The sequence below is a fragment of the Cebus imitator genome, unplaced genomic scaffold, assembly GCF_001604975.1.
Source record: "Cebus imitator isolate Cc_AM_T3 unplaced genomic scaffold, Cebus_imitator-1.0 Scaffold521, whole genome shotgun sequence".
Lineage (NCBI taxonomy): Eukaryota > Metazoa > Chordata > Mammalia > Primates > Cebidae > Cebus > Cebus imitator.
In genome coordinates, this window is record NW_016107836.1 from 1,092,503 (window position 1) to 1,108,087 (window position 15,585).

A 15,585-nucleotide genomic window follows, 5' to 3' on the forward strand; every position below is an offset into this window, starting at 1 on the left:
ACAGATGGTGGGGGGTTTGCAAAAATACTACCAGATGACTTTTTTGGGAACCTATAAATTCAACAGCCAACTGTACTACTGAAAAAAAAGGTGTTAATATTTTGGACAATTTTATGTGAATATAACCCAGGCAAATATGTCAGTAGGCATCAGTAAATTTCATTCTACTAAAAGGCCACAATTTTAGGGAACTTTTAAGCACTAGTCCTCCATATACAAAATTACTTTCCATGAAGGTTTGCTAACACAGTTCTGCATTTTTACTTTGCATAGTCTCCTAAAAATCACAAACTACAGCTTGTAAACTTCTTCTTACCCATAAAAGTATCTTATAATAAGCATAATTGAATACACTAAAGTAAAATTCCAAAATATTTCAACTGTGGTACACTTAGAATTACAAGCTGTTTTATAGGTAAATAATACAAATTCTGTTGCAACATCATAGTGGTTTACTTACAATCAACTGAGGAGTATCAGGTAGCTACATGAACATATTTGAGTCTTCAGTGACACAGACTAGAGATGTGCTCAAAAAGTTTATCGACTCTCTAAGCCTGATGCACCACAAATTACAAACAACTGGAAATGCAGATTTAGCTTCAATAAATCAGATTTTCCCATTAACTAGAAAAGTCAAGTTCCTCTTAATATTTTTAAATAGCTAGCTATTGTTTCCCTCTGACTTTAAAGTTTCATAATCTCAATTAATAAAAATCTCTTTTCAGATCAGGCTGGGTGTGGTAGCTTATGCCTGTAATCCCAGCACTTTGGCAGGCCTAGGTGGTAGATGACCTGAGATCAGGAGTTCAGGACCAGCCTAGCCAACATGGTGAAACCGTCTTTACTAAAGATACACAAATTAGCCAGGTGTAGTGGTTGGCACCTGTAATCCCAGCTACTCCGGAGGCTGAATCAGGAGAATCACTTGAATGCAGGAGGTAGAGGCTGCGGTGAGCCGACATCGCGCCATTACTACACTCCAGCCTGGGCAACAGAGACTCAAGGTCTAAATAAATAAATAATAGATCATAGTGAATATAGTTTATCCTATCAGAAAGTCTCTTTTACAAGACTTCTTGAAAAGTATGAAAGCTGTATAATAAGCATATATTGAAAAGCTAATATACTCTACCTAAATCCTTACTTTTGGCCTTGATTTAAGTAAATGCCATTTTAGTAACACTCCTAATTGCTAACCCAAAAACAGATGTAAAAGTGATTGCTCTCTCTATAATGTGGAATGTAAAAAAATATTCAAAGTGGTAAAGAATGTATGTTCTTTGCTTCAGTCTAGGAGTTCAAGACCAGCCTGGGCAACATGGCAAAACAAAAAATACAAAATTTTAAACTTTTGTCTCTACAAAATAAAAAAAAAAAAACTACAAAAATTAGCTGGGTGTGGTGGTGTGCACCTGTATTGCCAGCTACTCTGGAGGCTGAGAGGATCACCTGGGCCTGTACAGGTCAAGGCTACAGTAGGCCATAATTACACGAATGCACTCCGGCCTGGGCGAAAGAGTAAGACCCTGTCTCAAAAAGGATAGAAAATATATGCTCTTATAAACTTCTTAAAAGTCTAAAATTACAAAGATTTGCCCCTTTTTTGTGTACAGGATTCCTTTGTACTATCTGAAATTAAATCCAAGTATCTACAGCTAAAAATTAAAAAACTACAGAAGTATGGAGCACAATAGCAACTAGAATTTTAAAGATAAGATTTTATACAAAGGATAATCTGGCTACATAAAAGTTATTGTACCATATATCTTCTAAAAGGTTTGCTGAAATTCTATTTAAGCAATTTTATGTGGCTGTAAGTAGCTATACATAATACATTTTTTCAAATGCCCACCAAACTATTGATAAACCTAATACTGACACAGCTAATGAAGAATGCGAGACTGCGTAAAGAAAAACAAGAGTCAGTTAAAAACTTACAATATATTAATAGCTATTTCCACTACTATATTTTAGATTTCTTAGGCCAGTTAGTATAATGGCTAAGTGACTAGAAGCCCATATGGAGGAAAAATTTAAGTATGAACTGAATATTAAACTAGATTTGAACATTACTGTTCCTCTTAAGTGTGATAATGGTATTGTGGTTTTATAGGGTACTATTCTTTATATAAGCAGAGAAATATAAAGCATTCATTGAGCCTATGTAGTGGTGTACAGGTATTGACTAGTCTTTCAAATTTGTTTGAAATCTTTTATAATAAAAAGTTAGAAAAAAAAGTTTAAATTGCTTGGCTAAAGTCCTAGTAATTCAATAAGGAAGCTGTAAGCAGAATATCCTAGGGTCCTCAGACTTCAAATTCTTTCATTCCTATTCCTACATATAGCCTTTACAGAGTAACGTGCAAATTCCTTGCACTTGCATTTATTTAAATAAATGAAGACATTTTAAAGCATATCTTTCCCACACTACCACGTATGATTAGGCCCTTGTTACAGCTACACAGTAAGAAAAATTCTGACCCTGCAGTTGATGCACAGGGCAGAGAAGTTCCCCTCCCTCATAAAAAAAACTTGAACTTAAAAAATACTATTTTCGGGCCAGGTGCAGTGGCTCACGCCTGTAATCCCAGCACTTTGGGAGACCGAGGCAGGCGGACTACAAGGAGAGGAAATCGAGACCATCCTGGCTAACATGGTGAAACCCCGCCTCTACTAAAAATACAAAAGTTAACTGGGTGTGCTGGTGCACACCTGTAGTCCCAGCTACTTGGGAGGCTGACACAGGAGAATCACTTGAACCCAGGAGGCAGAGGCTGCAGTGAGCCGAGATCGTGCCACTGCCCTCCAGCCTGGGCGACAGTGAGACTGTCTCAAAAAAAAAAAAAAAAGGTATTTTAGAGATGGCATGTTACTATGTTGCCCAGGCTGGTCTCAAACTCCTCCGGGGTCAAACAATCTGCCCACCTAGACCTCCCAAATGCTAGAACTACAGGCGTGAGCAACTGTGCCCAGCCAGAGTAAACATTTTTTTATAAGTCATTTTGACTTGGAATGCCTGTAATTTAAATGCTAATCTCCTAACTATTCTGTGAACTCAGGAAATTCAAATTTACAAGGGAACAGTTACCATTTTGGCAAATATTCCCATGGATAAGCAATCTGACATCTTTAATTGCTAATAGAAACTATTTTCTTTCAAGTGCTAACAATTTCATTTGTGTCTCACACAAGTGAAAAATTTTAATTTAAAAAATGTACGATTTGCAAACATAATTGTTTGTCTAGATGATCTTTTTCACTCATTAACTTGTTTATAAAGTGAAAGGTGCCCTTATTATTTTTAAAGTATCTAAATTCTTATTTGAAATAACCTGCCATTTGGTCAAATTAATATAGATATCCATTTCCTGTATCGTAGTTTTAATTTCTATATAACCTCATGCTTGAGGTGGCAATTTTAAAGTTTTCTTCCCCATATGATTTATGACAGAATTGACAGGCATTATTTACAGTAAATGATTTTATATTTGACAAAATTCTATAAATAATCTTTTCTAACTATACTCACTAGTAAGCTTCTGAAATGAAAAAAATCATGGTGGGGAGGGGAAAGCTAGGACTTTCCGACAGTTTTCAAACACAATAAAGTTTGAGTCATGAATAGAATACCTGTTTCCACTCAATAAATGTATTGAAAAACACCAGATAATTCCATGGAAAAATATCACTGATTCAACCAGCAATCAACAGGGTCTAAACAGAGTGGGCAGTTCTTAGATGAGAATACGTATTTAGTCTCAAAATTATCTCCCCATTATTTTTTCTATTAATTACCAAAGGAATAATATTAACTACACAGTGGACAAACTGGTCAACACCTGAACCACATCATCAAAACTGACATCACCAATATGGGACAAATGAACATTACTATGCCTTTGGATGAGCTACTCTGAAGACACATGACCATTCTGGTGGCTTTTCAGCTAAAACCTATAACCTAAATCTAATGATGCAGCATCAAACAAATTTAAATTAAGGCCGAGGGCTGGATCCAGTAGTTTATGCCTATAATCCAGAACTTTGAGAGGCTTGAGGTCAGGAGTTTGAGACCAGTCTGGCCAACATGGTAAAACTCCATCTCTACTAAAAATACAAATATTAGTTGGGTATGGTGGTACACACTTGTCCCAGCTACTCAGGAGGCCGAGGTTACAGGGAGCCGAGATCATGCCACTGCACTCCAGCCTGGGCAACAGAGCAAGACTCCAGTCTAAAAAACAAAACAAAACAAAAACCCAAAACAAATTAAGGTTGAGGGACTGTTCTACATTGAAGGAGGCTAAGGGGACTGATAATTATATAATGGCCTTAGATTAGATAATGAATCAGAAGAAATTTGTTAAAGAGTATTACCATAACAAAAGTAGAACATAGACTACAGATGATTCTACTAATGTTAAATTTCCTGAATTTCATCACTCAACTGTGTATGTGTACAAGAATCTTTGTTATTAGGAACCACATCAAAGTATTAAAGTCTTAATATATGCAGTGCAATCTCCCACAGTTTGAAAAAATATTCAATAAACACTTATGTCAAGATGTTAAAAAGCAGTGTAAAATATATATGGGAGTTATTTGCATTGTTCTTGCAACTTCTAAGTTTAAAATAATTTCAAAATAAAGTTACAAATGCATTACAAAAATTGCTTAAGTGACTAAAATGTCAGTTTGTAACCACTAAAAGCAATGCTCTTGTTATTCAATCCATACAAAGCAGATTAAATCATGTGATCTCCCATGATTGAATCTTAAAGACTCTGATAACCTAAATAATGAATGTTTTAAGCATTTTCTCATCTAATATCCAATACCATACCCTGAATGAAGCACAAAGCCTTCAAAAATTCTCCTTATCCATGATAGCCAAAACCAAAGGAAATGGTACAAACACAGGAAAGTTATTTTGCTGACAATCTCCCCTCCAATGACACTATCTGTACGTCTATAATACTGGGTAGTGTTGTCATTTTTTTTAAGCTTTATAAAATTTAATCTAATGTACTTCTAAATATTATCAGTACTTAGATTCTTAACTATAGCTAACAAGACCATTCTAAAATTAGCACTAGTTTTTTAGTCATCAAATTTGATTTTAAAACTGTCAAAAGCCATTAAGGAAGCATCTGAGTTTTCATTTTTTTAATAAGGATATGAGTTTAAAATGGTTGACGAACACTACAGATATTTCTAGTTTTAAAAATCAGAAAAGGATTGAAACCTGACTATAGTGTTAGAAATAACTGGTTATTTGTAAGAAAACATCTCATTACCCACCCCCCAGAAGAATGAGAAGTATCAGTACAACACTCAAGTTGCACTGAAAGAATAGGATGTCAGCGACTGGGTGCGGTGGCTCACGCCTGTAATCCCAGCACTTTGGGAGGCCAAGGCGGGTGGATCACGAGGTCAAGAGATCGAGACCATCCTGGCCAACATGGTGAAACTCCGTCTCTACTAAAAATACAAAAAAAATTAGCCAGGTGTGGTAGCACACGCCTGTGGTCCCAGCTATACAGGAGCCTGAAGCAGAAGAATCGCTTGAACCCAGGAGGCGGAGGTTGCAGTAAGCCGAGGTTGCAGTAAGCCAAGATTGCACCACTGCACTCCAGCCTGGTGACAGAGCAAGACTCCGTCTAAAAAATAAATAAATAAATAATAGGATGTTAGCTAATGAACCAAACATAAATACCAAGATGTGGCATTCTTGTTTAAATTCTACAGAGGGTACAAGTTAGCTGCAGTTAATTATTTTAAACCACATTCTCCAGCGTAGATGATTCTCCCATAACAGTTGAAGTGTCCTTAAAGGTTATCTGATTCTTAGTTTGGCACTCATGTGACTTTCTTTTTTAAAAAGTTTATGCAACCAGAAAATCGGGTTTCAAACCCAGGAATAAATTGTTAGTAAAAAAAACTGTCAGTTAAAATGGCATAACCCTAACCTGATTGTGAATCTAACAGTCACAATATACTAAGCACAAAGTAGATGCCTCAAAGATTACTTCTTGATTCATTATATACAAAAAGCAAACCAGGAGACTAATCACTTTATTGTTCAGGCAAGTATAGGAAATAGTCTATAAACTATGAAATTTACTGACAGCACTAATATTCAATTACTGCACTGCAAAGCCTCCATTCCCAAAACTAGGTGCCGGAAACACCTAAGAAACAAAAACAGATACTGTATGTTCATCCTCTAGTCAGCAGTCCTGGCATGCTAACTGGGAAGCTTATATGCTTTAAAAGCTTCCCAAGTGATTCTAAAGCAGTGAAGTTTGTAAACTTTGGCTCCAGGGATAACAATGTCTTGATTTATTTTACCCACATATAAAATGAGGGGGCTAAACTATCTTCCGACTCTAAAAATTTGACTTAAAACAGTATGCCCACTTCAAGTATGTAATATGTGCAGCAGTCATAGTCTGGAGAGTGAAAAAATTCCCAAGAAAACCATCATCACCAAACAGCCAACCTTCTTTTTTCTTCAAATCCAGGATAAAAAGCTGCAGAAATTGTCACCCTAAAAGACTATTTTCCATATAGGAATCTTGGGACAAAGTCAACAGTACATGCTAGAGCTGACATTGTGCATTCAAATAAAAGGCTGTAATTGAACATGCGGTCACATGAATAGACGTACTTAGATTCGGTTTCAGAAAGATTAAAAATGGCTTTGGGATCTTGTTATCTTTGACCCTTACTACGGTTCAATGTACTATTTCAAAACTGCATTTGAATCCTATCACTGATCTCAACTTGTCTTTAGAACTATTTCTTAATTATCACTTGCAAATAGAAAATTTCTCTTTGGAGGTCAAGTATACAAAATGGTAAAACTTACCCACATTATGCTTTCCTGAGTCTTAGAAAAGCAGCTGAGTTTCTCAAGTTGTATTCAAGGAAAATATTCATAATTTTTGTTCAGACTGCTGTGGATTCTGGTATGTTGGGGAAAAAAATCTATATACAGACTTCAAACTATTATGCCGTTATACAAACCAACTATTTGTTTTCTGCTACCAAGTTGCTAGGAGCAAACCAGTTTAGTAATAAAAGTTTAAAAATTCTGTAAAATTAAAGTAATAAAATTGAAAGTTTAATAAATTAGTTACAACTAATAAATGCATTGTCCACATTTATTTAGAGGTGCAGCTTTTTACAAATGTCACTGGTAATATTTTAGACATTTTCATTTCCTAGAAGTGCCTTGAAGCACACTTATTCCAAAGGAATAGCTGTTTCAAAGCTGACACATTAAAGAAAATACAAACAATAAATCTATTAAAAAATACTTGAGCTTTTGACCAGGCATGGTGGCTCACGAGGTCAGGAGTTCAAGACCAGCCTGGCTAAGATGGTGAAACCCTGTCTCTACTAAAACTACAAAAAATTAGCCAGGTGTGGTGGCACATGCCTGTAATCCCAGTTACTCGGGAGACTAAGGCGGAGAATTGCTTAAACCCAGGAGGCGGAGGTTGCAGTGAGCCAAGATCATGCCACTGCACTCCAGCCTGGGCAAAAGAGTGAGAATCAGTCTAAAAAAAAAAAAAAAAAAGATTTGAGCTTTCGACTTAAATTGGTCCTTTGTTTTATAAAGGAAAGTCAAGTGCCACCTGGTTCCCCTGAGCTCAAGTTACAACCAAAAATGCTCAGCACTGTAAAAAGTCTTGTGTTAGAATTAGTTTTATTTCCAAATATGTAGTTTTCTAGCTCTGTGATATTATGAAGGGCTTACATGTTTGTGTTGATTCAGGGATGCTATGTTGCAGCCTAACTTTAATTTTTTGGGAAAGGGATAGAGTTTTCAACCAAAGTTATCCCCTATGATCCTAATGACCGTAATACCCAATAATTTTAACTAAGTATTAGGTATTATACATGTTATTCCATGAATGTCCAGGAAATTTAGGTAAAATATTACTACCATACGGAAAACTTCAAATTGTACGATCCAATAGTCCTTTTGTTTCACCACTAATTTTAGAATGTATATGTACTTTTTATCATAAACCCTTTTCTACAATTTCAGAATCTATCATGACTCTTATTATACTGAAGAATGGACTATAAGGAAGCTGGGTTTAAAACATAAGAGTCTTTCCAGGGTAAAGAAAATGACCATATATTTTCAATATGTTTACGAATGACTGCAGAGATTACAGTTTTGCTTTATAAAGCTGACAAATATATAGGCAACCAGGTTGATTAGCACAAGAGTTTGCTTGAAAATAAATGGCTACATTTCACATAAAAGAATAGATTATCTAGAAATTATAAAGATTGGAAAACATAAGGTTTTATTTAAAGAAATGTTGTCATCTAAGTGACTACATCCTTTTGCAAATAGTTGCTTTGGCAGAGAAAAAAGTCCCAAGGGAAAAAATGTATAGACCATGTTAGTAGAAGTGACAGCACCTAAATATCTGTTATAATAATGGAGAAGGAAAGGGATGGAATCAGATAATTCAATAAAACCTACAATAGTTTACTACTTATAGTCAACATGCAAATATTTCCTTTGCTTATCAAATAGTACTTTATTCAAAGCACTTTCAGATATTATCATTCGGTTCTGTGTTTACAAGTACTTTTTTCTTTTACATCTCTACTCTACATTTATATATGCATCTAAGGAACTAGAAAAAAAAGCATATTGAGTTTTAAAGTAGAATCTGAATAATCACACAGACATGGACCAACATTTATTACAAACAGGAAAGGTGCAGATCTATAAGAAGAGAGTACAGATTTTTTTGGTAAAAAGGCTGCAAGCTGAAGTATAGAAATCACCATAATCTATATAATGCAGTAACTGTATCTGCATTTTAAAATCACATTGCTTAACAGAAACAATACATTATCATACAGTAATTTAAACTGCTACGTAAAGGTATTAAAACAGTATCAACAGTGGAAAAGTTTATTTCAATTTAGGTCACTCATGTTGCATCCTGAGTTCACTTCCATTTTCCAAGAAGAAAGGTCATTTTGAAAAATTGAAATGTATGCCACACAACCCATTATTTATAAGGAAGAAAAAACCAAGTATAAAGAAAATAATTCATCTTTTGTAAAAATTTTAAATAAAAAACAATCAATTATCTATATGCTTTTATTACACAAATACAGCTTTCACAGACCGCAAGATACATTGTTGCTATTACCAGCAGCATTACCTTCTTCATTTCTCCTTCTGCCACCAATAAAAAACATCCTTCAGTAAAAAAAATTCCTTATGAATGTGGCCTGAATCAAAACAAATTACCTCTCTAATAAGATATTGTAGCTTGCATGTTGTTGCTCATCACCTAATTATATGAAAAGCTACAGAAACCACAGGCTGGGTGGGGAAGAACAATTTAAAAGAATATGGCAACATTCTATAGGTTTTCTAAATTGTGTGATTATTTAGTGACATTTTTGGTCATTATAAAAAGTAGGTTTTTTTTTTTTTTTTTTTTTTTTTTTTGAGATGGAGTCTCACTCTGTCATCAGGCTAGAGAGCAGTGGCAGGATCTCGGCTCACTGCAACCTCCACCTCTCCGGTTCAAGTGATTCTCCTGCCTTAGCTTCCCAAGTAGCTGCGACTACAGGCATGTGCTACCACACCCAGCAAATTTTTGTATTTTTAGTAGGGTTTCACCATGTTGGCCAGGATGGTCTTGATCTCTTGACCTTGTGTTCCACCCACCTCAGCCTCCCAAAGTGCTGGGATTACAGGCATATGCCACTGCACCAAGAGCACTGAGGCTCTGACTGGGGCATTCTACTGAACTCAAGTGTTTAAAACCTCTCATTTCTTAAATCCAAAAATATACTGAACTACGTTTAAGAGATCCTTATTCGATCAAATAGCTGGAGACATAAATTTTCCTTTATTTAAAACTAAGAAGTAGCAAAAGTAGTTTCATATAGTGATAGATTTTAAAGTTGATAACTATAACTTTAAGAACAGTCATACTTAATGACTTGCTCATCTCATAATAATATTGTTAAATCATGTGTGACGTAGCAGTTTTAAAATAAAGAGAACAATATATTTCAGGGAGTGAAGGCAGAATGTTATCTCCAATGTATTACTCTAACACTGAAGTAATTTGGCCTAGTTTTTGAAATTACATATTAAGAATAGGGGCCGGCTTTAGCTCAGCGGTTACTTCGACAATGCTTTCTTTGGTTGAAAACATATTAAGAATACACAGACGTTTGTCCTAAATGCCATTCACTAAAGCAAGGGAATTTCACCTCCAACAATTTCCACACTACAGCAGAAAAATAAAAGCACGTGGCAAATTAAGGATGACATTTTAAAATCCAAATTTTACAGAGCTAAATAGATACAATCAACTCTGAGTTATGAGCAATCTGATATATTGGCTCATATAGTAGCATCATTAACTTTTTCTAAGTGATTATTTAATATGCTCTCATTTCCAACTGATGTTTCAATTTTTTTAAAAAAGGTTTAATACTTTTTTTCCTTTGACATTTTGTACTTTAATAGGATTTGCAAGTAATTTCTCTGGGGAAGCAAATTATCTTCTGTTACTAAAGATGTATGTATTTTCTATTAAAAAATGTATTTGGAGTCACACAAGTCGGGTTAGCTGAATATAAAGAAATGAACATTACAATTTCCCCACCATGAAGTACTGAGTTACAACAAACGTATTAACAAAACTTTATTTTGAGTGCATACAGAATGTTATGTAAACACTGAATTATTACTTTCAACGTAAAGACATTCTTATTCTCACTTTGAATTTTTAAAAAGTATTATAAATAGGTTATGTGTCTTCTCCAGAAATATTAACGGCCACATTGAGTGATATGATCAAAGAAAACTTTAGCCTCTCACAGGCTAAACAAAAATATAAAATGTGAAAATAAAAAATAAAAATAATGAGCAAATCATGAAAGAGAAAAACACAGCTCAGGATATACATTTTTAAAACCAGTATTCAATTTAAACCCTTAATTCCTAAACCAAAAATATAAATTTTAAAAAACATACATATATATTATTTACCATTTGTTCTCAATACATGTTAAATATACCTACTTGCATGCGTATGTATATGTTTGTGTGTATGTAAAATAACTGCAAATATTACCAACTACATAAATCAGGCAACTGCTATCAGCTCATTTCATTTCATTATATGAATTGAGTCTGTTATGTAGACAACTTTCAGCCCCTTGGAATAACATCTGGTCCTCCTGAAACTCTTTTTTTTTAGGATGCAGTTTGTAACTTACAACTAGTAAATTGGAGAAACAAACCCATTGTGTTCAGAGTTAGAGAATGGAGTATCTAACTGCCTATTTTAGTTTAACTTATGCTATAATAAAATGCATGAATAATGCCTGAATATTTGAGAAACAAGGAATTTAAAAACTCACAAAGTTTTACTTCACTATACAAAAACAATTATATATCAATTATGTTAATTTCTGGTGCATTTGATTATAAGTCTAATGTGTTTGTAAAGCCAGACTAGAATGCAGACCATGTGCAGGTGATCCAGGTTCCTTATTTTAATGAGTTAAGACAAAGCAGCACACTGGCTTCAGCATATTTCAGACAGGCCTCACCTGTTTTGTGCCAAGCTACTTTGGTAATTAAATATTAAGGAAAGAAATGGTCCCAGAGGACAGGTGATGAAGCTTTAAGGATACGGTCATAGGCCAAAACTACCAGACTCCACATAAGGCACAATCTCTCTCATACATACAAACACACAAACATACATTCCACATACACAACCACACACACAAAAATAAAACACACACAATGTTCCTGGTATTATCCAGTAATTTCCCTCCCCACCAAGTAATACAATCTAAACTACAGCACCAATACAATGAGTACACTGTAGCCTCTATTTGAATCTGCTATTGGTTGAGTCCATTCTGAGGACACATCACAGGTGACACTGTGTTGTGCTGAAATCTATTCAGTACTGCTGATGACCAAAGCCCTTTGAATAGGTCCAAAACAGACCTATATGTTATCAAATTTCAGGTACAGCAGAAAATGTTATGTTGAGGCTGCAGTGTACTTGATTATGCTGAGAATCTATATCACAAAATAGTAAAAATAAGAGTACTGCGTATTATAAGTTACAAAAAGAACTGCATATAACTGTCAGCTTAATGTGGATATCAGTTATTTACATCTTACCCCTTCCATCCCATTAATTCATATTAACAACCTGAAAATGATTACTTGGTGTCAACTGTTATTGACACATTAAAACTTTTGTTATTTTTACTACTAATTCCAGTCTTCAAAAATTAACATTTTCCTCCTAACCATAATCATGAATGGGGTTCCTCGCTCTATACAATATACATGCCTGGATTCAAATTTCAAGACATAAAAAGCAAGAAAAAAATCAAAATATCATTGGATAAAATTATGATTATAGGATTAAATAGGTTTGAATCACATTAGCTTAATCTTACATAATATAAACTTCATCTTACAGAAAAATCATTAAATTATTGAAGTGCTTACATTGATAAACCATGCATTTTCACAAAATTAAAATGTGAAGTAATTCTTCTCTTAAAATGTTTCATTTCACCAGACACTCAAAATACCCTATGAAAAACTAAGTTAACATTTCTGTATTTTCATATACTCCCATTCATATTAGTTTGTAAGTAGGAATAAAAAGAAAAATGAGCTCTAAATAAATGACACAGGAGGCAATAAATTGACACATGACAAGTAAATAAAAGGCTAAAGCACTCCAATACCATTGAAACTGTTTTAATGTTGTTGCAACTCCAAAATGCAACAATCATCAGCTTGTAAAAGACCCAAATTTCAAAAATTCATTTTAATTACTCCTTCATACCTATTTTACAAAATAAAGGTTAGACACATTTAAATCCTCCTTGTCCTAGTTGGCTATGTTCCTAACTTGTTTTTTATCACTACAGTGTATGCTGCAATTCCCATCAGATGCTGATATAAGAAAAATAAAATAAAATAGTAACCTCTGCTTCAATGTACAGTTTCCAGAATCTGCCAGAACTGGGGAACTGGGCAACAAGGCGTTCGTAAGTCTTCCGTGCTTTGTCTATAGGTTGATTCTAAAATTGAAAACCAATAAACAGCATTTACAATGTTAGGATTATGAAAATATTATTCACTGCAGAACCAAGTAGTGTGATTGGACCCATAGAGAAGGAAATGTAATCCTATATCACTAAACCTGTGCCTCTCGAATGAGAATGCTCCAAGCATCAAGGTCATATGGATTCTCTTCTAATTTCTTTTCCGCTTTCTTCACCTTCTCTGGGACATACTCAGCTGCCTGGGGAAAAAAAACAACAGTGAACTAAAGTTACTGTTTTAAAAATCTCATGCCTAAGTTAATTCAAGAACAATAAAGTCCTTGGATGCAATGTCACATTACAAAGCATAAAACTATCATCATATAAAAGAGAACTGTGTTTTCTAGAACCTATGTATACAATCGTCCTTATCTGTGGGTTCTAAATCCTTAGATTCAACCAAGGGTGGACTGAAAACACTCAGGGAAAAAAAGACAGCAGTACCTATACTAAACATGTACAGCCTTTTTATTCATCATTATTTCCTAAACAACACAATATAACAACTGTTTACATGGCATTTATATGACGTTATTATAAATCAATCTAGAGATGATTTAAGTATTTGGGAGGACATGTGGAAGTTATATGCAAATACTACATTATTTTATATAAGAGACATGAGCATGGATGGACTCTAGTATCTAAAAGGGTATCCTGGCAACTATCCCCTACAGATACTGAGGGACGATCATATTTGTATTCAGAAGTAATTTGCATAAAAATAATAAAGCCAAGTGATCAAATATTTTTTATTCAAACAAAATTTTTTTTTGTATTAAATACTATAAAACAGCAGTTCTCAAATTTTATGGTCTCAGGACCCCTCTACACTCTTTAAGAACCACAAAGAGATTTTATGTGGGTTATATCAATATTTACCATATTAGAAATTAAAAAAATTTAAATATCAATTTACAAATAAAACCTTTTACATGTTAATTTTTCTTTACAAAAAATAACTTAAAATTTAGTAAAAATAATGTCTCTTTTTACATTATTAAGTCCATTCAATATTCGACTTTTAAAAAGGCAGCTGAATTTTCACATCTGCTTCCTCATTCAATCTGCTGCCCTATCAGATCATGGAAATGCTGAAAAATTCCACTGTACACCCATGAGAGATTAGGAGTAAAAAACGGCAAATAATGTCTTAGATTTATTATGAGACAGGTTGAACTCACAGATCCTCTAAAAGTCCTTAGGAACCCTTGGGGTTCCTGGACCAACTCTGAGAAAAACTGCTGTTAAAGCATTCATCCCCCACCACAAAGAAAATGCATAAAACGACAAGGAAATCTTATATCAGTGTAAAGGAATTTTAAAAACACAATTCACAATTGTGTATACAACATAATGAAAACTATAAAAGAAATTTTAAAGAGGTTTTTAAAATATATTCAAATGCTTAGACTGGTCATCCTTGGAAAGTAAGTAGTAGAATTACAGGCCGATTTTTTTCTCCTTTTCTTTCAATATTCCTCAAATCCTTTAGTAAGGTAGTTTTACTTTTATTATGGAAATTTAATCTTAAAAAAAAAATGCTTAAAATAGTAGCTAGCCCTTGATGAAAAAAATAAAAGTATTAATTCTTAAATTGTTGTTCAGAATACTAGTGTGCACCACAAAAAGCGATGCTCAAATAAGCCAGATAAATGTTAATTTATACAGGCCAGGTGTGGTGGCTCACATCTTTACTCCCAGCCCCAGCACTTTGGGAGGCCAAGGCAGGCAGATAACTTCAGGCCAGGAGTTCAAGACCAGCATGGCCAACATGGTGAAACGCCGTCTCTACTAAAACTAGAAAAGTTAGCTGGACATGGTGATGTGTGCCTATTACCCCAGCTATCTGAAAGGCTGAGGCACAAGAATTGCTTGAACCCTGGAGGCAGAGGTCACTATGAGCAAGACTGCACCACTGCACTCCAGCCTGGGTGACAGGGCCACACACTGTCTTATAAAATAAAAAAGTTAATTTATATAAAGTTTTGTTTTTTCTTTTTTCTAGGACATCTTGAAATCTATAAATAGCAATACATATTGATAATATCCAAGCACATCCAGAGAGGGAAGTACTGCCCCTATTACTTTTCTCCCCAACCACCCTTTTTTGTTTTTAGTGGAATTAGTATTTCATGGAACAATTCAGTCAAAACACCAGTTTAGAAAAGTTAAAAAAAAAAAGTCATCTGTTCAGATTTTTTAAAATTACCTAGGAGGAATAAACTCTTTTCTCTGAAATAAATTAGCTTGCACTACTGGTAAACATTCACTTATTTAGAAAAAAGACATGCTGACTACCGTAATTCGAATTAAAATTAGGATGCTTTCCTAACATACAAGAACTTTTTGAATAAATTGCTCAAAGAACTAAAGTTGGAAAAGTTTATAAGGGACTACTGCCTCTACCCACATATTAAACTA

The 15,585-nt window shown here is 34.3% G+C and overlaps 1 protein-coding gene across 1 annotated transcript in view; it reads right to left on the minus strand.

Annotated features, from left to right (window-relative positions):
- CSTF3 (cleavage stimulation factor subunit 3) overlaps window positions 1–15,585 on the minus strand; it is an 83,621-nt gene that overhangs the window by 43,086 nt on the left and 24,950 nt on the right. The window contains exons 2-3 of the mRNA XM_017514251.2: window positions 13,260–13,361; window positions 13,042–13,137 (exon numbers count right to left, since the gene is read on the minus strand). Of these exons, the coding sequence (XP_017369740.1) occupies window positions 13,042–13,137; window positions 13,260–13,361 (198 nt within the window). The remainder of the gene's footprint in view (window positions 1–13,041; window positions 13,138–13,259; window positions 13,362–15,585) is intronic.